General features: G+C 41.8%; 1 protein-coding gene across 10 annotated transcripts in view; it reads right to left on the reverse strand.

Annotated features, from left to right (window-relative positions):
* Positions 1 to 21,700, reverse strand: part of TACC2 (transforming acidic coiled-coil containing protein 2) — a 163,597-nt gene that overhangs the window by 94,041 nt on the left and 47,856 nt on the right. For all 10 annotated transcript variants that reach the window (XM_075131038.1, XM_075131039.1, XM_048857605.2 and 7 more), the window contains exons 4-5: positions 21,196 to 21,321; positions 11,302 to 11,442 (exon numbers count right to left, since the gene is read on the reverse strand). In XM_075131038.1, coding sequence (XP_074987139.1) covers positions 11,302 to 11,442; positions 21,196 to 21,321 — 267 coding nt within the window. The remainder of the gene's footprint in view (positions 1 to 11,301; positions 11,443 to 21,195; positions 21,322 to 21,700) is intronic.

Consider the following 21,700-nt stretch of genomic DNA (forward strand, 5'->3'; position numbering starts at 1 on the left):
TCTGTTTGGCTTTTGGCAGTTCCCACTTTATCCATACACTTTCTAACTTCCAAAAGGTAGCTTTCCTTGCTCTTCCACCCCATCTTCCATTCCCGGGAACTCAACTGTGTTGTCACAAAGGAAAAATGTTGGGATACCAACACGGGGGAAGAACATTTACGGTATCAACCTGCCAATGACGGCGCTACCAATAACCCCTGGCGAAAGCAAAGAAAACTGATCAAAATGAAGGGTAGACATTCTATTATTTTTCAATTTGATTAAAGATTAATTTGATTAAACCTTCAGGAGCCAAATTAATAGAGGTTCACATAAGCCAGTGAGTACAATATGTGGGAAGACAAATTTTTAAAAAGCCTAGCATCCCCTCTGACAAGTGCAAATTGTGCTTTCAACTGATTGTATGTGCATGTAGTACATACAAACCTGCCCAAAATCTATGCTTGTTAAGCAACCTGTCTTTAAGCAGATACATTTTGGCCCTAAATTAGTGACAAAAATCAAAATTTTCAAACCTGTGTGTCTGTTGTTAATCACTTAAATCCATATTTAGGCACCTACATGTGTGACCTGATTCAGCAGTGGTTGGACCCACAAACCTGATCGAAGTGACTGGGTGCCCAGCACTTGGGACACTGATTAAGGTGCCTATGCACATTGATTTAGGTGCCTAGCTTCAGGCACCCAATTTGAATATTTTGTCTTCAAGAAGCAACTCTGGACAAGGCTGAGAATGGCAAACATTCCAATGACAAACATTTATTCCTAATGTTGAGGCTTTGGAATGCTGCTGTTTGTCTTAAGAAAATGTGCCAATAAACAGAGGACAGACTGTTTTTATACTGAATCCAAGTATGCGAAGTGCATTTGTATGGTATCAGTGCTGAATTCTAACAATTGGATGGCATACTGGGAAAGGAACTGTGTCAACACCACTAGTGAGGGTCTAACAGGACTACAGTAGATAAAATCCCAATTATGCACCGTTTAAACAGAGTTACAGGGCAAACCAGTGACAGGGAAGGCTAGCCATACCCCTGAGAAATGGTCAGCACTTAGTATTTACATCTCAGGAAATATAGCATTTTAGGAGCTATGTCAACAATCCGTGACAGCTAGGGCCCCAAAGAAGTGGTCAAAATACTGTTACCCTTCCCTCTGCTCTTACAGACTCTCCCCATCCAGCTTCCTTCAGCCATCTACAAAGAACCACCTCCACAGCTTGCTCCGTGTAGGAGCCCCAAACATAGACCCATGTGCCCCCTGGCCTGTTTCCTCCTTCTGTGCTAAACAAAGGGTTGAGCAGCATTGATGGGTAGCGGAGCCAAGCTTGAACCCTCCCAATTACTTTCGTGCATTCCTGCAGATAACGCCAGAAAGATCCCATGCTCAGCTTTTGTAGGGAGAAAAACTGGCCCGTCATAGTCCCTTCCATGCTTGCTTGCTGTTACCATGTGAAGGAAGGCTTCAGTAGAACTATGTTAACCTGGGCCAGATGCCACCCACTAACAGTGCTCCTCTCCAGTCCTGCTAGAACAGCATCAGCCCCAGTTTGATCCTACTTTACCCAGAGGTCCAAAACTCTGTTGTTACACCAATGTAAATCGGAACTAATTCCTTGAGTAGGAAGGATTTACATCAGTGCAGAATATTTGGGCAAGTTTTTTTTTAAATAGGGATGTTATTAGTAGGATTTAGCTCCACTAATTCCTAATTACCAGCCATGCCTATAAAGGAGATATCGCAAACAAATGGGAATTTTCATATGTGCATTCGACATTCATTTAAGAAAATTAAATAGAGAGGCAAAGATTTGTTTCATGTCCCATGAATAGATGGGGAGCACAAAGAGAAAGTTTAGAGAAAGTGTTTCTAATATAATGCTGAGTCCTAGACAGCTGTGGCAAACCACCACAGAAAGGAGACAGCCTGGAAATTAGTCAAGCAAAAAGGTTAACGAAAAGCAAGCGAAGTCCATCTGTTCTCACTTTAGAGTCTGCACTGTGGATTAAAGCAATACTGTGACACTGGCAGACCTGGTTCCAATTCATGCCAAGGCCCCTGTGCCTCAACTGAACACTGACAAATGCATAGCAGGAAACCAGTCTGGCTCACCTGTGCGTTAGTGTTGTTAAAACAGGTATTCGGTTTATGAAAATGTGTTTAGTGTTTATACTTTATGAAATGCATGTATGTTGCTACATGCATTAATCTCACTGTAGCTCATGTTATAAGACAATAATTAAGTGTTTGCTCTGAAACCAGTCAGAAGAGAAGCATTACCAAGTGTGAAATACTAGTTTACCCCAGGAGGTGTTATCTCCTGCCCAAAAAAGAAAGGCCCATAGACACCAGGCAAACCATGTGGAATGTCAGAGGACAAAAGATTTTGTTGACTGCTCCCTCCACACCTGTGGAGAGGAGACGTACACAGGGACGCATCATCAGCTTTGGTGGAAGGGAATAAACATTGGTGGAAGGGAATAAAAATCCAGGACCAGAAGAAGTTGTATCACTATGCTGCTTGGACTTTCTAAGCAAAAGCAAGAAATCCCCAGCTGCTTAGCTTGGGTTAACTCTAGAGAACATATAAAGCTTGCCATTATAGCAGCTTCTATTACCTTTTGGAACCTAAGACTAAGTCATTGGTGTGTATAGGTTTGCCTGCTTTAAGCTTGTAAATAACTCTCACTTCCTTCTTTTAATTAATAAATAATACCTTTATTATTGGACTGGTTAGAAGCATTATCTTTGCTGTAAGATCTAAAGTGCAACTGACTGGTGGTGACTGGTCCTTTGGAACTGGTAGTAACCTGAATGTTGTTGTGATTTTTGGTATAAGGGATCATCTATTCAAAGGAAAGTGTGCCTAGGTGGCAAGATAGAATGGAGTACCCAAGGGCAATGTCTGTGACTCCATGTTAAGGCTGTTGCAGTGCTTGGAGGGTTCATACTTGATACTTGGTTGGTGAAATTTAAGTGTAATATTCACAACCAGCTTGGGGTTTGTGTCCTGCTTCTTAACAGTCTGCCTGGAGGTTGGTACTCACCCTCTTGAGCCACTCCAGACAGCTTGGCACAGGAAAATTCACCTTTCTAACATCCCAGATATAGAAAAGCTTACCTTAAAAATTCTAACAGTTAGTTTTTGTTCCATCTGGTTTTCTAGCACTGGTAAGACATTAATCAGATGTCATCAAAATTGTGGCACCTATGTTCAAAAGACTTGGTGTCATATAAGAAGTGTCTAATGAAAGCCATCAAGCATGTCTTTGATCTGTGATCTATAGGTCAAACACAGACCAGGTTAAAGTTAATGGGTGTATTAACCACCTTTCATTTAGGCTAAATAAAAAGAACTGAATGTCCCTTTGTGTAGTGACAGCTGAAACAAGAGTGAGCCTCTGCCCAAGGCAATGAGCCACATTGCAAGGCTGATCAAAAATTAAACCATGTGGCCAAAGGGACTGATTCTCTGGGATGACTGCAAATACAGGAACTAAGGGATTGATTAATTGATTGATTGCAGCTGTGTTTGTGTCTGTGTGTGAGAAAGGCAGAAAGTCATCAGAAAGCAAGAGAAGCAGTGGAGGATGTGGTCCTGAGAGAAAGCTGAAAGACAACTTTTTGGGGGCACAGTACTCACTAGAAAGGTGAACTTGGATTTCTGAATAAGGAAATTGCCTCCTGTTTGTTCCTACTGTGTTCAGGGAAACAGGACTTTGTAAATAAACAGGACTGCAACAAAGAAATACCTGACTTGTATCATCTTTCATCTTATAACAGAAACAACCCCGCAAGGCTCCAAATATTGGCTAACCACTCGGGGAAAAAAGGGAAAATAGTACTGTTTTAGATTATGCTCCCCACAGTGCGTGGTGTGGACCAGCCAGTAGGATTGAACAGTTTAAACCAAAATGAAAGAACTCCCACATCTTTGCAGAAACATTGTACAAAAGATCAAATAGGCTGCAGATTATAGTTAATGAGGATAACAAATGTTACTAGATGAAACAGGAAATTACAAATTCAGATCTTTGATTGGTATCACAGAAGCACAAGTAACTTGAGGCTTGAAATGACATCAGAATACTAACACTGATATACAGCTGACATCTATCTGTATTAGTACTCTGGGAATAATGATGTAAACATTATAAACTCTGCCACATTTTGTAAAGCAGAATATTTTGTTTGAATTCCTTGTTGTGTGAAAATTATGGGACCCTGTACAAGCAGGAGCAACCCCAAATGAAGTCAGTGGAGCATCACATGTTATGCCAGTGGTGAATTTGATCTGATTATGCTGCAATGAAAAGAGAGTAAAGTGTCTCTGGAACAATGGGCCAGTTGATTTGGTTATTAACCAAAGGTTGGTTGCTCTAAAGCAATTGGGGATATAACCATTTCCAATTTAAATCCAAACTACAGAATGGGAAAGGGTCCACCAGCATGGTAAAATTGCAGGGTTGGAATCTTAGGCCTGGGCTCCACTGGGGCGGGGGTTCAAACTAAGATACGTAACTTCAGCTACGCCATTTGCGTAGCTGAAGTCGAAGTATCTTAGTTTGACTTACCTGGCCGTCCTCACGGCGGCGAGTCGACCGTGGCGGCTCCCCCGTTGACTTCGTTTACTCCTCCTGTCGAGGTGGAGTACAGGCGTCGATTCAGGGATCGATTTATCGCGTCTAGACGAGACATGATAAATCAATCCCCGATAGATCGATCACTACCCTCTGATCCGGCGGTAGTGAAGACGTACCCTTAGACTGTGAACTGTTCATGTGTGGTTGTACAGCACAATGGGGCCCTAATCCTATTTGGGGTGTCTAGGCATGACTAATGCAAACACCCAATGACATAGGATGGTCATATGAATTGTCAAAATTACCAGTTAACTTAAAGATATGTGACAAAGTATTTATAATTATGCTGCGTACCATTCCTCTAGATTAATGCAATATGCATAGTCCGATCATTTGTATTGGTACTCATTTAATTCATTAAAAATAGAGTATATCAGGATTTTTAATTTAATAGGATTAACATGTTCAACATATTTTCCCCTGGTCAATTCAAAGAAAAAATATTTAAGTACATAAAAAGGATACAATGAGAATGGCTATTGCAACTCACAAGAAAAAGAAGTCTGACCGATTAAAATACATTTCTAAAAATGCACCAATTGATCACTGTTTGCCAAGTTCAGTTGGTAAGGGCTCTGCTGAATCTAAATTGAATGTGAGATCAGTAGCATTAAAAATTATGAAAGAATTAGCATACCAATATAGTCTTTGAAACATCCTGTGTCTGGAACCCACTGTAAAGCTAATAAAAAGGCATGCAAATGACGACTTCTGGGACTCCAGCTCTAACAAGTGTCTTTCAGATGAGCTAGCAATTAATTATGACTGATAAAATGATAGCTGCACATATTAAAGGATTTAATGCAAAGGGATATTTTAGGGAGGAATTAAGTAAATCACCAGGGTGGTAAAACACCATGGGCCTGATCATCCCCTCCTACAGGGAACACCTCAGGATGGGAACTTACCAATTCACTGTGCAGAATCCTAGAATGTAGTTTTACCAAAGGAACAAGGGATATGACTTCCCAATCATGTGGGCATATGGGGGAATCCTGAAGATGTATGCGGTCATTGGCTCTCCACCTGCTCTTTTCCCTTCCTCTCCAACTGGGATAGAGAGTGCTAAGTACAAGTTAGTGTTGCAATGAGCATGCAATTCAGCTGGAATTTCTTTTAAATCATGCTACTGTATGTCACCAACTGTGAGCAGAGGTGCTGGAACAATTTGTGTAGTGGGGGTGCTGAGAGCCATTGAACCAAACTGCAAACCCTTAGTTTATATGATGGTGACCACTTCAAGCCAGGGAGTGTGGCAGCACCCCCAGTGCTCCTAGTTCCCAGCCTCTATGACAGTGAGTCTTTAAAGTGAACCACATCTGAGTTCAGGTTTCTTTCCAAGCATCTTGCACATCTCTAGGTCAAAGGTTCCACCAGATAGAGCCAAGAGCACTGTGGAGAGTAGCAGTGGTTTTCTCCTCAGGGAGCCTTCCCCAACTGGGTCCTTTCAGGAGTGTAAAGGAGTGGGATTCTGAAGAAGCCCTACTCTAAATGAAGAAGTAAACTATGAAGCAGGATGAGGGGAGCAGACCAATATGGTATTTTGATTGGTCTGACTCACTGTCATGACTGGGGAAAGGGGAAGAACTATGAAGGACGGAAACAACTTTTTTTCCCCCCCTCTACAAAAAACTGGCTTCTGACAAAAACAAAAGTTGTGGGGGAAGTGTTTGCTTCCTTAAAAAAAATAAAATAAAAATTATTTTTCATGGGAAACTAAAGCTGAAATATGTCTGATAACTGAAACATCTTGGGATTTGGCAGTTTGGGGCTGAACATTTTTCCGTTTTCAGCTTTTGGGTGAAAACTCCAAATCTTCAACGGAAAGTGATGATGAAATCATTACATTTTGTTCTTATGGTTCATTTTTGTCAACATTTTTGGCAAGAAAATACAATTTCTGAGCAGCTCATTTCAATCCTTTCTAAAAGTGCTGTAAAAATCCATTCCTTACATTTAAATCTGAGTGAAATAGTTAAATTCTTATACAAATCAGGGGATTAGGTCCACAGGCAAACATCTAGAGAAGCTCCTTTGAAATCACACAAGTTTCTCTGGATTTACACCAGCATAGCCAAAATCAAAATGTGTCTCTGGGAATATAACAACAATACTAAAACTAATCTTCTAAAGAAGAGATAACTAAGACCTCTTTCTGGGTTCAGCAATACAATCTGTTCCAGCTAAGGTACACTTTAAAGATGGATAACACCAGAAGCAATTTTTTGTTGTTGATTTATTCACACAGTATTGTAAGTCCCATGGGCAGATAGTAATTAGACATGCCCCCCTTATGGAGAAATTTATTTGTCAAGAATAATATATTTAAATAAGGGCAATGGTTCCGTGTTATCAGTCTCTGCAAACTTTAGCCCTATCACATTACTATTAATAAGTTTCAGTCCCCATCATCAGTAGATTTACTAGGCCAGAATTCTAGAATATAGCATGAAAAAATATGTATTCACTGGTTTGCCTGATTTGCGCATGCAGTGTTTGCAATGTGCATGCAGTTGTGCCAGTTTCAGAAAAACCACACGTAACTGCTCACATACAATAGTGTGCAACAAATGTGAAAATTATATATTCATTTGCTGTGACATTACAACATGATGTAATTTAGATTTTTAAAAATTTTTACTATATTATTTTATTTACTTTAACATTAATTATAAATGCAATTATTAACATGCATGGGTCTATTAGCATTGTACCGGCTTCATAATGTGAATTGATATAATTCACTTTAAAGGAGGAATAGTGAAACTGACTGTATACAAATTACTGACAAATGCGCCAAAACAAATAAATTGGTAAAATGGAATAAAGATTATTTTCTTGTAATCTTAGTTGTAGTAACTACAGTACATAAAAAAAAAATCAGACTGTGATTTTAATTAGACGATGCATCTAATACAGAATGAAAAATATACATTTTTATTTTGTTTATCTCTATATATTCAAGTGTCTTTAAGGACCTGAAAAAAGGCTCACAAAAATCAAGCACATTTAGCACAAATGACAAGTTTTTCTTACAGAGGTTGAGATTCCAAAACTGCATTGACACTGGCAAAATTGATGCCCTTAATTTTTCATTGTCGGAATCTGAAATGCAGAAAAGACTCAGATGTTTGTCAGCTAAGCCTGCACTACGCTAGGCTAAATGAAATGGTGGCAAAATGCTTGAGTCTTGCCTTCACTAGATCTTCCACTGTTGCAACTACTGGTGTAGCTGCACTGGGAGTGAATTACTCAGTGCAAGCAAGGACTCACAGTCTGTTCTATTTGTAAGGCTATTGATTTCAGTGGCAGATAAGAGCATGCTGATAGGGCAGGATGACAGGGTAGACTCCACCATGCAGATCTAGGGGAACAATTTTGCACCAAGGTTCAAACATCACCCATAATTCTATTGCTCTTGAGTAACCAATCTGTGGCCACCTAGCACTTCATGGGCCAAATCCATATTTGATCAAAATACACCCCACAAACAACAAATCTCCGGTGGAAGTTTACCTACATAAAGGCTAAGTAAACACTCAGGATTTGGGTCAGTGGACATTTTACTTGGGCAAAATCTATGCAGGAACTTGGGAATTTGGCCTCCCAGATTCTTGCTATATTACACAGCATGGCCACTTACAAGTTCACAGCACCAGTGGGGATATAACTTAAACCCTCCTGCTCCAAAGCACAAGCCCCCTACCTAGCTAAAGGAGAATATGGATCAGTTATTTCTGATTCCGTCTGACAGAGAACAGTGGTATACCTACTACCCAACATATTACAGAACCCAGGTATTTTCTGGATCTCCAAATAGTAGGTGACCCTACACAGATCCCAATTCTACACTGAGTTTTGGATTGGCAGACTTCTGCATCCCACTCCACAGAGGCCAACTGGAATTCACTCACACTTCTCATTAAAGGATTGTTCATGTACACATCACATAAAGTAAGTGCAGCAACACTTAAGAACAGAGTAAGCCAGATGCAGAGTGTCCACCTTATTTCTTTATTGCCATGCTTTTTGTGAGTTAAGGCTGATAATTAATATTGTTTGACCATTCTTTGTGGATGGATTAATTAGTGTAATGCCAGATTCATTTTCACACTGCTGAATGTATGTTAAAAGCAAAGACATATCATATACTGCCTGAGGGAATCTGTAAAATACACAGTAATAACTAGGAAACAGAGGGCTACCGCTCACCCTTTTGTCCATGGCTGTATACTGATAAATGGGTTTAACACTGAGATCGGAGTTACACAAACACTCACTAGATATGGCTTCTTTCCAACTATAAAAATACTTCTAATATATACCCCAAATAGCCCACCTCTGAAGAAAATGGTGGGGAAATGCTGCTGAATTTCAAGTTGCAAAGAAGAACCATCTAAAATTCCACATATTACATTTTATAAACAACTGCCACAAAAATCCTGCTCTCTGGAATCAATTTTTATTTTACAGTAGGGGTTGTTTCACATCCTCCAACACAGGGCTCAGGACATCCCCCGACAAGGATCAATCCTATAGGTCCATCTCACATACACACATGTACACCTGCCTGACTTCAATGAGAGTTCCATGCATAGAATGCCTGCAAAATCTGTCCCCTAACCCTAAGGACCTCACTATTTCCCAGTCCTCACACAAAACGCCAGTTTAGATACGGCAATTTGGCTACAATCTTTCTGGTGAAATACTAGACAGGGCACACCGTCAGATTTGTCAGTGTTACTCCATAATCTGCAGGAGTGGTATCTATTTAGCAACACCAACCATCCTGCAACCTGGGGCTGAGTACGTTCTGCACACATCACCCATTGTTCTTGTTAGCCCAGTAAGCAAGTGACCAGAAACACGACCCAGAAGCTCAGGGATTTTTCACACCCCTGAGCCAGCAAGTTAGAGCACTATCCAATGTAAGTGTAGCCAAGCTGTCAGTAACACCAAGGTCTTGCTGTTTTACATTTGTATATCCACTTTGTAATTTCCATCTCATTTGCTCAGTATACTTGTCAAACTTAACAGAATGATCCATACCTTCTAAAAGGGTCAAACTCACACATGGGGTGTGTGTGTGTCTTTTTTGAGTGCTTTAGACATTGTAATCAAAGCCAGAGAGGAATGAAAAGTAATCTTTGATTCTAGAATTATTTTTGTTGGTGATTCTAAATGAGGGAGGCATGCAATGTGAAGAGGATACAGCTTGATTCTGTTGAAGCAAGTCATCCTCTAAGGCCTGAGAAAAGCAGAAAACTAGCTTTCACTACAGCACCAAGTGAACCTAACCTGCTTCTGTAACATCCACGTCAAGTCCTGTGTGTAACTCCAATGAAGTATTCTTACCACTTCCCAGGGAAGCTTTATGAAAACAGCCTTTCAAAGCCAATAATGGGGGAGCAGGGACATACTGTAAAAGTAACAAAGTTCTTCCAAGGATCTGTTGGTTTCAGATAGATGATGTGCTACAACAATTTAAATTAATTCTATGAAAATCGGTCGGACCTGATCACAACTTGATATAATTGTGACCTCTACAATATGTGTTTAACTACTGATAACACTGGTACAGATACCAGTGATGAGGCAAGATGGAGGTACCCTAATCACCCAGCTCCTCAACGTAATCTGATTCTCTAGGTTTATGAAAAGGAAAATTGGAATTATGGGGTTTGGAAAGAGAGACCATTCCAATTATATACTTGATACACTGCTCACCATGTAGTCAAATCCTGAGCTTACTAAAATCAGTGACTTCAGCCCTTATACTTGATCTCACTTAAAACCACTCTCTTTTTGGATAAATAAACTTGTTTTTTTTTTTAAATCACAAATCAGACACAGCACTGGGTTGATTTAAAGTGATTTAAAGTAACTCCGGGTAAAGCAACAAGTTGCCGTTTTTTTCACTCTTTAAAGGAGCAATGGATCTTATTTCTCCTCTGACTGTTCCAGGAGAGGGCTCAACAATTCAGGGTAGATAGTTTTGGGGAAAATCAGCACTGGGGTGGGGGTCACTTGGCTAGTAGTAACCAAGGCTGGTGTAGACCGGAGTGTGACTGTGGTGTAACAAGCAGGCTGAGTTGGAGTCTGAGTTTCTGAACCAAGGTTGCTCAACACAAAGTCACTCAGTGCATGCTTATATCCTGGCTGGGAGCATCCAGACAGGGAGGACCAGCAGCAGAGCATTTTAAGGCATTCAGGGCTACAGGACAAGTGGTGACATAACCTCTCACTGAACTGAATTGCACCCCAGACTCTGACAGGTATATCTTACTAGTTCATGCCAGATGATGCCGAGCACAGCCACTATCCTGTCCTGGACTGAACATAGACAGTTCATCAGAAAAGCAATTCTTGAATCCAACTTCAAAATGCAAAATCTGGCTTAGTAACTCAATTCACTAACACTAGATCTAAAAGGATGTGCAACATCAGAACAACCACCACTGACGCAATCCAAGCTCCCTCTCCTGGCCTTTGTGCATAGTGCATATCGGAGCAAAACAAGATAGTTGTGTACCTCTTTCCAAAAGCTACCAGCCAGACACACATATCTGGACAAACATTTCAAAATTATTGCATATATTCTGAAGCAGGGAACACCCAAGACAGAAGTTGGATAAAACGCATCATTACACAATACCTCTTTATTTCCTTTGTCAATCCCTCACTGTCTTGAACAAGCGATTCTACATCATTAGCTGGTGTAGGAGCCAAGGATGCATCCTCAGGAACATATGTAACAGGGTTCTCAACTTCTTTGCAGCTACCAGGCTGGGAAGTGCTGCAAAACAATTCAATTATTATAAATAACAACCTCTGCAAAATGTAATCAATGCCAAGAAGTTTTCAACAACATTTGCAAATTACCCTTGAGACGCTAGCTTACTGTCAGACTGATTTGTTACGAGTCTGCCATGTTTTCTTTTCCCACATATAGAGCCCAGAATAAATAAATAGCTAATAGCTACTATCTATCTACTTGGCAGTTCACTGTGTAGTGTCTTTATGCAATGATCTCAAATCACTTTGCAAACCATAATTAAGCCCCACAACACCCCCAAGAGGTTGAGAGCTTAGCAGTTTGTCATTTCCAATCCTAAAAAACAATAGTAAAGTTTTCTTTCTTGAAACATTCAATATGCTGAAGAACTAAATGAATTCTCACTATAAAAACATTAGGGTTAGAGATCTGCGGTATTGTTTTAATACCGAGCAACTGCCACCATATTGCTAAGTCTCACAGCGCTGAGTTTAGAATACATATGAGATTTCAGTTCATGAATTTCAGAATAGGTAAAATACATTTTTTAAAAAGCCAACAGGGGTGTTTCAAGGATGAGGGTGATGGCACAAAAGTCATTTTGGTAACGGAGTGGCCCTCTCCTGACTATATCAAGAAAAATACTGGTGATAAGTTACAGCTGCAGTTTTGTCAGGGTGTCTTTTGTTTTAAATGATGAGCCACAGGACAGTGAAAAGGACAAAGGACCTTTAAGAACAGCAGAAACAGGCATGACGCCAGACACAAAACATCACTGGTTGTCTTTATTCCATTTTCGAGCAATCAGAACAGGAATGTGGTGGTACAACAGTGAACACCTTTGAATATAAGTGTTGCGATAATGGAGACAAACTTTGTCCAGCCGTCCAAATTTTTCAAAATGGTCTCTTTTTTTTAAATCTACGGTGGGGAGGAAGGTAGCCTGGCATTTAAACCATGAAAGAATGAAGTTTTCAATTAGGATATCTTCAAATACTTGGTCCAATACGTAATGCCTCCAGAAAGGGGGGGAAGAATAGCTCAGTGGTTTGAGCATTGGCCTGCTAAACCCAGGGTTGTGAGTTCAATCCTTGAGGGGGCCATTTAGGGATCTGGGGCAAAAATTGGGGATTGGTCCTGCTTTGAGCTGGGGGTTGGACTAGATGACCTCCTGAGGTCCCTTCCAACCCTGATATTCTATGATTCTATGAAATAGGCTTTCACCCACTGCATAGTCAACACATGCATTTGCACCCACAAAGAATGGATGCAAAGGTGACTGGAATGCTGATAGGTAGCCCTCTGTGGATACAAAATTTGTATCCGCATCTGATGCTCAAACAAGGTCCATGGCTATCTGCGTCCCTGGATATAAAATGTGTATCTGCAGATTTGCAGGGCTCTTGATATACAATTTGGATCCACATCCATCTGTGATCCACAAACATGATCCACAGAGATCTGCATCTATGGTACCCACAGATACCCACAGATATAAAGCAGATATCCAGAGATTTGCAGGGCTCTACTGATATGTGGGAGACAGCCTTCCTCCTCAACTAGAACAACTTCCACGAAACGCTACCTGGCAACAGATGTCCCAACTTTGCAACTTACAAAACTCAGGAAGGGACGAGCAGTGCATGTGCAAAACCCACACAGCAGGTTCTGTTAACAAGAGAGAAGACCACGATTTGGCAGACAAATGCGTCTGCAGTGTCATAAAAACAAAACCATTAACCAAATGCAAAAATTAAAAAGAATGCATCAGGCTTTATAAAATGAACAGCAATACAACCAGCCAGAACATGCTGTTGTAACATAAATAAAAATCCCCTGCCCTCTTTGCTCATAGACTTCCTTTCTGCTCCATGCTGTGCTGTCCACTGAATGCATCCGATGAAGTGAGCTGTAGCTCACAAAAGCTTATGCTCAAATAAATTTGTTCGTCTCTAAGGTGCCACAAGTCCTCCTTTTCTTTTTGCGAATACAGGCTAACACGGCTGCTACTGTGAAACCTAACCCATCCTGTGTCTCCAGAACAGGCTCCCTGCCATCTGTTAATAATTTTAACCATTTAGTAACTACACTGTTTCTGCCTTTGTCTGCAAATGATTATTCTAATGCAGAAACACTAAACTCCAAAAGATTTTTTTTAAGTAATTATGGTTCTTGTAAGAAAACACCCAGTGTAAGAACAAATATTGGTACAGATCAAACCAAACCAGGATATTAAGTGACAGAAACCAGGTAAAAAGCCATGGGCAACAACACAGATCATTTCACACTATTCTCTTTAGGTAAGCAGAGCATGCTTTTGTGGCTTACAGGACTCTCTAGTCTCCTGTCATGCGTGCATGTGTGTATATGTATTAAAGTGGCAAGATCTGCGGTCACTTTGATCTCTTCTGGGAGTAAGTTTCACATTTTGAAAGAAACAAGCTATTTCCTTTTTCATTTACTATTTTCCCCTTAGCTAAAAATTGCCTTTGTCCTTATATAGTAATAATGTCAAATATATACAGCAGTCGGTATGACTATATAGGGTCGCACCAAAACTAGAGGAAAATACTAAAAGCAAAAAATAAACTGCCAAAAATAAGTGACCATCGAACATCTGTTAGGAGTGTAAACAGAGCATCACAAAAGGAAACAAATGCACAAGGAGGCTAGTCAAGACAGGAACACACCAAATATAGATACAATTTATGAGGTGTTTTTTATTACATGTATACCCTCCAAAATACTGCAAGAATATTCTGAAATAAAGGCACACCAGTGAACTGCTTACAACACTACTCTCTCTCTCTCTCTCTCTCTCTCTCACACACACACACACACTTACTTTTTGATTCTCTCCCACCAACATTCCTTTAAATCTGCACATAAAAGAGAAACTTTTACCATAGAAACATATTTTGTCTACTGTCATTTCTAATGTGTTTCAAAATTAAACTAGCTGCCAAAACTGATTTTATAATAGGGATGGTTTACTTTGTATGGGCTATGACATAAGCCATGGATTATAAAAACAATTTTCGAACACTTCACATTTAGAGAGCATTTTGCATTTTTCAAAATATTATATAAAACATGGCTAAATTCCCACAATGACCATCTGGGGCTGGTAACTATATTGGGCTCAGTTCATTGGTTGTGTAAATGATGCCAGAGTGATTTCGATACAGACAAAATAATCACTCGGGGCGTGGACGTGGGATAAAGTGCTGCTAACATGGGTGTACAATTCACTGCTTGTGTGACTGGTTGAACCACCCATAGTTGGGTTCGGGCCAGAGGGAATGTGATGTGTGCAGAGTGAGACCTGTCTGCCATTACTAGCTGTTCAACTCATGCAGCAATGATGTCAGGGTGACTGAACTCAGGGTATCGCTACATTGCGGCTGTGGCGAGCCTCCCAGCCTGGGTATACAGACTTGTGCTACCTCCACTCAAATTACCAAGCTAAATACAACACTGTGGACATTGTGGCACGGGCAGTGGCTCGGGTGAGCCATGGGAGCTTGGACCCCAGGAGTCGGGTAGTCCTGGACTCCGGTGGCTAGCCTGAGGGGCCACTCGTGCTGCAACATTCACCCTGCTGTATTTAGCAAGCTAACTTGAGTGAAGCTGGAGCTAGTGAGAGTCTGCCTACCCGAGGGGGCTGGATGGCTCACTCCCAGCTGCAGTACAGACATACCTTCAGCATCTAAAGCAAAGCAGGTTCCCTCAACCTTCCAGATTGACCATGGTGCAACTCTGACTTTCAGGCAGTATCTGCACCAGTTCACATCCCCAAATTTGCAGTGCCTACGTTAGAACTCAACAGTCATTACTGAAACAGGATTCAGTATAAAACTGTTTTATTCTCAAAGCAAATTGGCAGCATACCCACTATGCCTAGCTAAGACATCACCAGAGACACCAGCTGGCCACTGTAGCACCCAGAGCTTTTTAAACTCCTGCCTCCACAATCATTAACCTACTGAGCCGAGCACGTCAGAAATCAAACATTTTTCAAACTCAGGGTTTTTTGTAAAAAAAAAAAATTAATTTTGAACAAAACTTCCTGACTGTCTCTATTGCTAGATTCCCCTGTTCCTGCAGAGCTTGCAGTGAGGAACAATCCCCAAGAGGCCTTTGCTGTGCGGGCATATGATGCAGTTAGGCCACACCCACTTCCCTATATAACAGTGCTGCCCTTAGTATATTTTAATACCACCACCACAGATGAACGTCACTCACATTTCATGCCCTCGCGGATGCCTGATTCCCATGCAGAGTGAGTTTCCACACTAGGAACTCAATTTGACACAACATCCCTGACTAACATCCCTATTTCGCAGATGAGAAGACTGAGGTAGAGAGATTAATTGATCTTTTCTGAGGCCTCACAGCGAGTCATAGGCTGGCTTAGAGCAACCGATTTCCTAGCTCCCATAGCTGAGCTCCATAATTTCACTTGCCTTTTAATATTTTTAAATACTTACTGTGGATTTTGTATCCATTCTTCTCCCCTTGCTCATCTTGAGCAACTGAGCTGGGTGCTGAGAAACACCATGGGAGAAGGAACTTTCCTTCTCAAGCTGTGAAGCAACAGTGATGCAGGTCTGCAGTTGCCACACCAATTTAATGGCTAGGGCAGAAGCTCTCTTTAGTAGGTAGAAAAGCCTAGAGGATCTTCATAGAATCAAATCCCTTGGTCTCTGGGCTCTGTACCATACAGGGCATATCCTTGGCCTCCCCAGCCCTCTCCAAATTCTTTCCTTCCCTATGCACAGTGGCACTGTTGCTACAAAGACCTTTTGCACTTTCACAGTGGGGGAAAGGTATGCCCTTGAATTAGTAAATACAGCCAAACTATTTTCTCATGCAGCATGTTTACTCATGTTTTCTCATGCAGTATGTGGACTGGGCGGGGGAAGGAGGGCTGTTTTATGTCTGAAATGGAAATGGCTTGGCAGAACAGTTGGTGAACTCATTACCTATTTAGTGTTAAGACACTACTCTATGGATCTGGTAAATAAAACCCACTTATATGGACCAGACCATGTGGTGCTCTCTCTGATCAATGTTATCACTGGAGGAGGGTGGGGGCGAAAGCTGCCCTCAAGGGCAAAAACAAAGATATAATTTCTTGACTGGACAGATGGAGGGACAGTATCTGATCTCATATTACACACTGCCATCTGGAAGACATTAAGCACAAACTGACCCCTCCTTTATATGCTTCATTATTTTTCCTGTCAAAGTGCAGTCTATCTGAATTCTAAGACATCCCTTATGGGTACACATACACATGGAAGCAAAAGCAACTATATATAAGTAACCCCAAAAGGTGCTTTGCATTTGCTTTTATTGCCGCTGAAGTGGAATAGCATTGAGCCATCTGTGTTGCAATGCACTACGTTTTGATCAGAATAATGAGGGATAGGAGGCAGACACTGTGCGTATGTGCACTGAAAAAACTTTTCAAAGTAATATCAAAAAGCAACTGTGGAATAATTCTATACAAAATGCTGTAAAAGCAACAGCAGTAAGTGGCTATGCTAGGCTAAATAAACAAGCATATATTATGCATAACAGAGGGTGTGGGAAGGTGAGACACCACTAAATGATAAATGTAACAAACATTTTGCTCCATTGTTTTAAACGTCCTCCTTGGTCAAGAGGCACCTGATTCTGATCTTATTTATACCAGTTTTAAATCCAGAGTAATCCTGTTAACTTTAATGATATTGTTTGCTTATACCGGTGTAAGATTTTTACTCTTGTTAGGAGATCTGCCTTGCTTTTGTTTGTTTGGAATGGGAGCTTAAAAAGTGAGCTCTAGCCACACTGAGCTTGAATACTCTTCTTCCAGGTGTACAGGTGACATTCAGAGAAGTTATAGCAGATCTATCGCCATGACACTGCAAAGTGCCCAGGCAAGACAAATTCATTGTTAGCAAATAGCAGGGAATGAAAGTTGCCAAGAATAACAGGCAAACAGGTACGAAGAAGATAATTTGGCTTTGATTTCTGAATTCATCTTTGTTCTTATTTTCTCTTCTTATTAATCAATCTCAACAAGAACCAACCTGTGCAGTGATTTTTTAAGAACACTGAGTTTATTAAAGTTCTCTGGTTACAGGTTCACTGTAATTGCTCAGTGTATTACTCACCTGCTTTTTAATGCACTTTGACAAATGGACTGAAGGGATTTCTAGTTTCATTCTAAATACTTCTATCCCCAATTGCTATTTTGTTACCTCCTGCAACCATGTGTGGTGAATCACTGCTGATATCCTTGCACCTTCCACAGTGACATTATATGGAGATCAAGTCTAGCCCAATTTAAACTGATCCCTACACACTGTACTCCTCAGCAGAAAATTTGCACAGCTACCCAGCATAGATTGGGGCAATCACAAATAATTATAGTATTAAGCAATAATACTCTTATTAAATAATGTTAACCATGAAAAAGTCTGTGGCAGTAACTTCTGGGAAAAAACGAGAAAAATCAATCTAACATCAAAAAATGGTTTCCCACCCCACCCCTCCACGTCAAAATCTTATTAAACTATTTGACACAGTTAACCTTAAACTTGTTTCAGAGTAGCAGCCGTGTTAGTCTGTATTCGCAAAAAGAAAAGGAGTACTAGTGGCACCTTAGAGACTAACCAATTTATTTGAGCATAAGCTTTCGTGAGCTACAAACTTAGCGTTCATCCACTGCTAAAGGGTTCCCCCCAGCCTAAGTGGGGGATCCACAGGACCTGGAAGCCAAGTGATTTCAGGGGACAACTAATAAAATAACAGGAACAGGAGTGCGGACAAAGTGTCAAACAAAGGGAACCTGACGGGGACACTGAGCAGAGAACTCCGGACAGCGCCCACTGCTCCTCGAAGGCATCAAGGGAGTCAGAGGACGCCACCCAGAGGAACTCTTCCCGGATGCGTGAATGGACAGAGGATCAGAAATAGGCCCCACAGTCACAGGAGTCTCCATTGGCCAACCTCCTCTCCCTGGTTTTATAGATGGCCAGTTTAGCCAGGGCCAGGAGGAAGTTGACCAGGAGGTCCCGTGGCTTTGTGGGGCCATGGATAGGGAGCGCGTAGATAAGTAGGTGAGGGGAAAAGTGTAGCCAGAAACTTAACTAAATATTTGTGAGGCGCCAGAATAGGGGCTGCAACTTGGTGCACTCCAAGTAAACGTGCGCCAGGGTCTCTCTTGTGCCGCAGAAGGGGCAGGTGTCCGAGACAGGGGTACACCAAATACACGCCCGTACTCACGGCCCTGTGAAGGAGCTGCCAACTGATATCCCCAGCGGGCCTCAGGAGCAGGGTGGAGTATAGGCTGGCCCACGGAGTTCCTCACCCTCTAAAGATGGCAGGAGGTCCCGCCACTTTGTGTCGGGGCAGAACGCGAGGTTGAGGACGTGAAGGGTGTGGAGCACGAGCATGTATAGATGTTTCCTTGGCACAGTCTGGAAACGAACCGGCTGCAAGTTGTGCAGCCGGCTCACAGTGAAGGGGCGGGGGCACCGGTTGGGTCCACGGGGCAGGGGCCCAATGAAAAGGTCCGGAGGGCCTGGGGTGGAGGGTGGGTGGGGCGTGCCCTCTCACAGGACCAGGTCGAGGTAGGCCCGAGCAGCAGGCGGTAAAGCAGCCCTCACCTCCTGAAGTATGAGCCAGGGAGTACGAGGTCTGGAGAGCCCCATGTGCCGAGCAAGCCTCAGGAGATCCAGCCAGTCTCCCCGGTTGTAGTCCAGGAGGTCTCCGACTCTGGTGACTTCTGCCAGGACCAACTTCTGGCGCACCGAGCGGGACTCCGCCACCTGCACACGGAGCTGGGGGTTGTGTAGCAGGGGCTCTGCGAGGAGATCTGCCCCCTCGGTGGCCACCACTGACCTGGTCCCCGAGAACAGTTTCCAGGTCCGGAGGAGGTTCTGGTAGAAGTCCGGCAGCCCGGAGAGGAAGACAGACATACCTCTGACTTGTGGGAGCTCATGAGATTTGAAAGAAGCTAATAATGAACATACCACAGGAGATTGCTCTTCCTGAATGCCTTCTAAAATAACAGCTAGTTGGCACTGTAGATCTATCTGATTGTCTCTGTAGGAGCACAAACTAAACATCCACCCAAAGGCAGCACCATTTAGATTGTGTTCAAAAGACCATTTGTAGATGCTGCTGAAACTGCTGGTGTAACCCTTTCTTATTCCTCTGCTGTCAGAAAGAAGTGCATAGCTTCAACTCATTAACAGTTCATTCTCTTTCTAACAGGCTCATCATTACGGCAGAAATTCAGAATCATAATGATGAGGACGCCTCCATTGGTGTAAACAGTAACCAATTACATTTATAAAAGAGCTATCAATGAAATCTGCATATTAATTAAAACCTTGCAGTGACAGCAGGAAGAAATCACTAACTTCTCAACCTTATCTCCCCAAAAACATATGCTAATTACCCTCAAGTTGTTAGGAAGCGTTTTGTTTAACCTGAACAACAAGTCTACTGGCACCTTAAAGACTACAGACTAACACGGCTACCCCTCTAATACTTTGTTTAACCTGCCTCTTTTCAACCTCAGTTCTCCCTATTGTGAATTGAAGTAATATAATATTTGAAATAGCAGCGGGGGGAAAATAGGTTAAATTTTCAAAAGTGCCTAAGTGATTTAGGAGCCTAGCCCCTGGTCTACACTAAAGGCAAGGCAGCTTATGTTGACCTAACTATGTAAGTGTTTACAGTAAAATTTCACTCCTGCCGACGTAACACCCACTACATTGACTTAACTCCACCTCCACAAGGTGTAGAGCCAAGATCGATGTAGTTATGTCAATGCAGCGTCAGTGCAGACACTGCATGGCTTACATTGACTGTTGCTGCCTTTCAGAAGCTGTCCCACAATGCCCCACACTGAAAGGTCAATCAGTGCAAGCACTCCTGGTGAGGAGGCGCACTGCCAACACAAGGAGCAAAGCAAGAACACACACAAGTGATGAAATTACTGCAGCGGTTGTATGCTGACGTAAGTCAGGTCGACTTAATTTTGTAGTGTAGGCGTGCTCTTCGTCCCATTTTCAAAATTATTACGCAGTTAGAAGCCTAAAACTCATTGGCTGTAGATTCCTTAAGGCCTAAGTCACCTTTGAAAATGACTTAGATGTTTAAGAAAATTTAACCCTAAAACTACATCTACTGTTGCAAGTTTAAAACATGAACTGCTATGCCTCAGACCTTCCTTCCTTGAAAACAATATCGGTAAGAACAACAGTAATCTGCTCACATCACTAAAAAAGCAGCGTATAATAAAAACGGGAATTTCCAATCCACTCCAAATAACTAACTTTGTTAATATCAGCATCATTCCAGCAAAGAATCTGGCAAATTTAAATATTAGGAGAAAAGGTCTAAACATGAAGGGCCAACTCACCTTGTGCTGAGAAAAAGGTGTAAGTTAATAAAGGTATAAATTGCATTTGCCTGTGCCACCAGCCTCTGCTGTGCCCCAGGGGGATTTACTCCCCCGGGGATGGGATATGCCACCTTTCCTTGCAGATTCTGTCTGAGGGGGCAGCTTGAAATTCTGGCATAGATTCTACAGGAGCTTCAGTGACAGGCTGCCAAGAAGAGGCACTGAAACAGCATATCATTTGGCCACCCTAGACACACCCCATCCCAAAACCAGTGCCACTTATTTCTTAGCTAGTGCCCTCCATGACACAAGGAAGTTTACAGTTGCTTTCCATCCCCATGACTGTAATGAGTCCCTTACTGTACCTTGCTGCAGTCAGCTCAGCGGCACCCAGAGGAGCAGCATTTTCACAAGGCAGAGAATCAGCTAACAGTTGTTTGGAAGAATCAGTGGAAGAAGCCAATTTTATAGCATCACCTGGCACAAGAGAACTGTATAAAAAGAAGAGAGATGGAAAAATGACACAGTTAGAGGTCTTTGTAGAATTACAATTGCTTTTAATCCCTACATCTGGAGACATTGTTTAGCATAGGTAGTCTATAGCAACCTTACGTATACGTTTCCATGTGCATTACCTAATGCAGGGAAAGAGCTTTTTTTAAAAATCACCTATGTGCATGGCTCAACCGTCTAGTCTTTGGGTCTGCACATGCCTGTTTGAAGTCAACAGAACTTTGGCCTACATAAAGACTGCCTCACTGTATAATAGTGAGGCAATGCCAGTTTTGCTTACAATGTTAAGAATGCATGGGGAAATAAACTGGTGTTTGACACTAGAAATGGCAAGATTTCCTTATGTTGAGATTCATA

Source organism: Caretta caretta, chromosome 7, assembly GCF_965140235.1.
Source record: "Caretta caretta isolate rCarCar2 chromosome 7, rCarCar1.hap1, whole genome shotgun sequence".
NCBI lineage: Eukaryota > Metazoa > Chordata > Testudines > Cheloniidae > Caretta > Caretta caretta.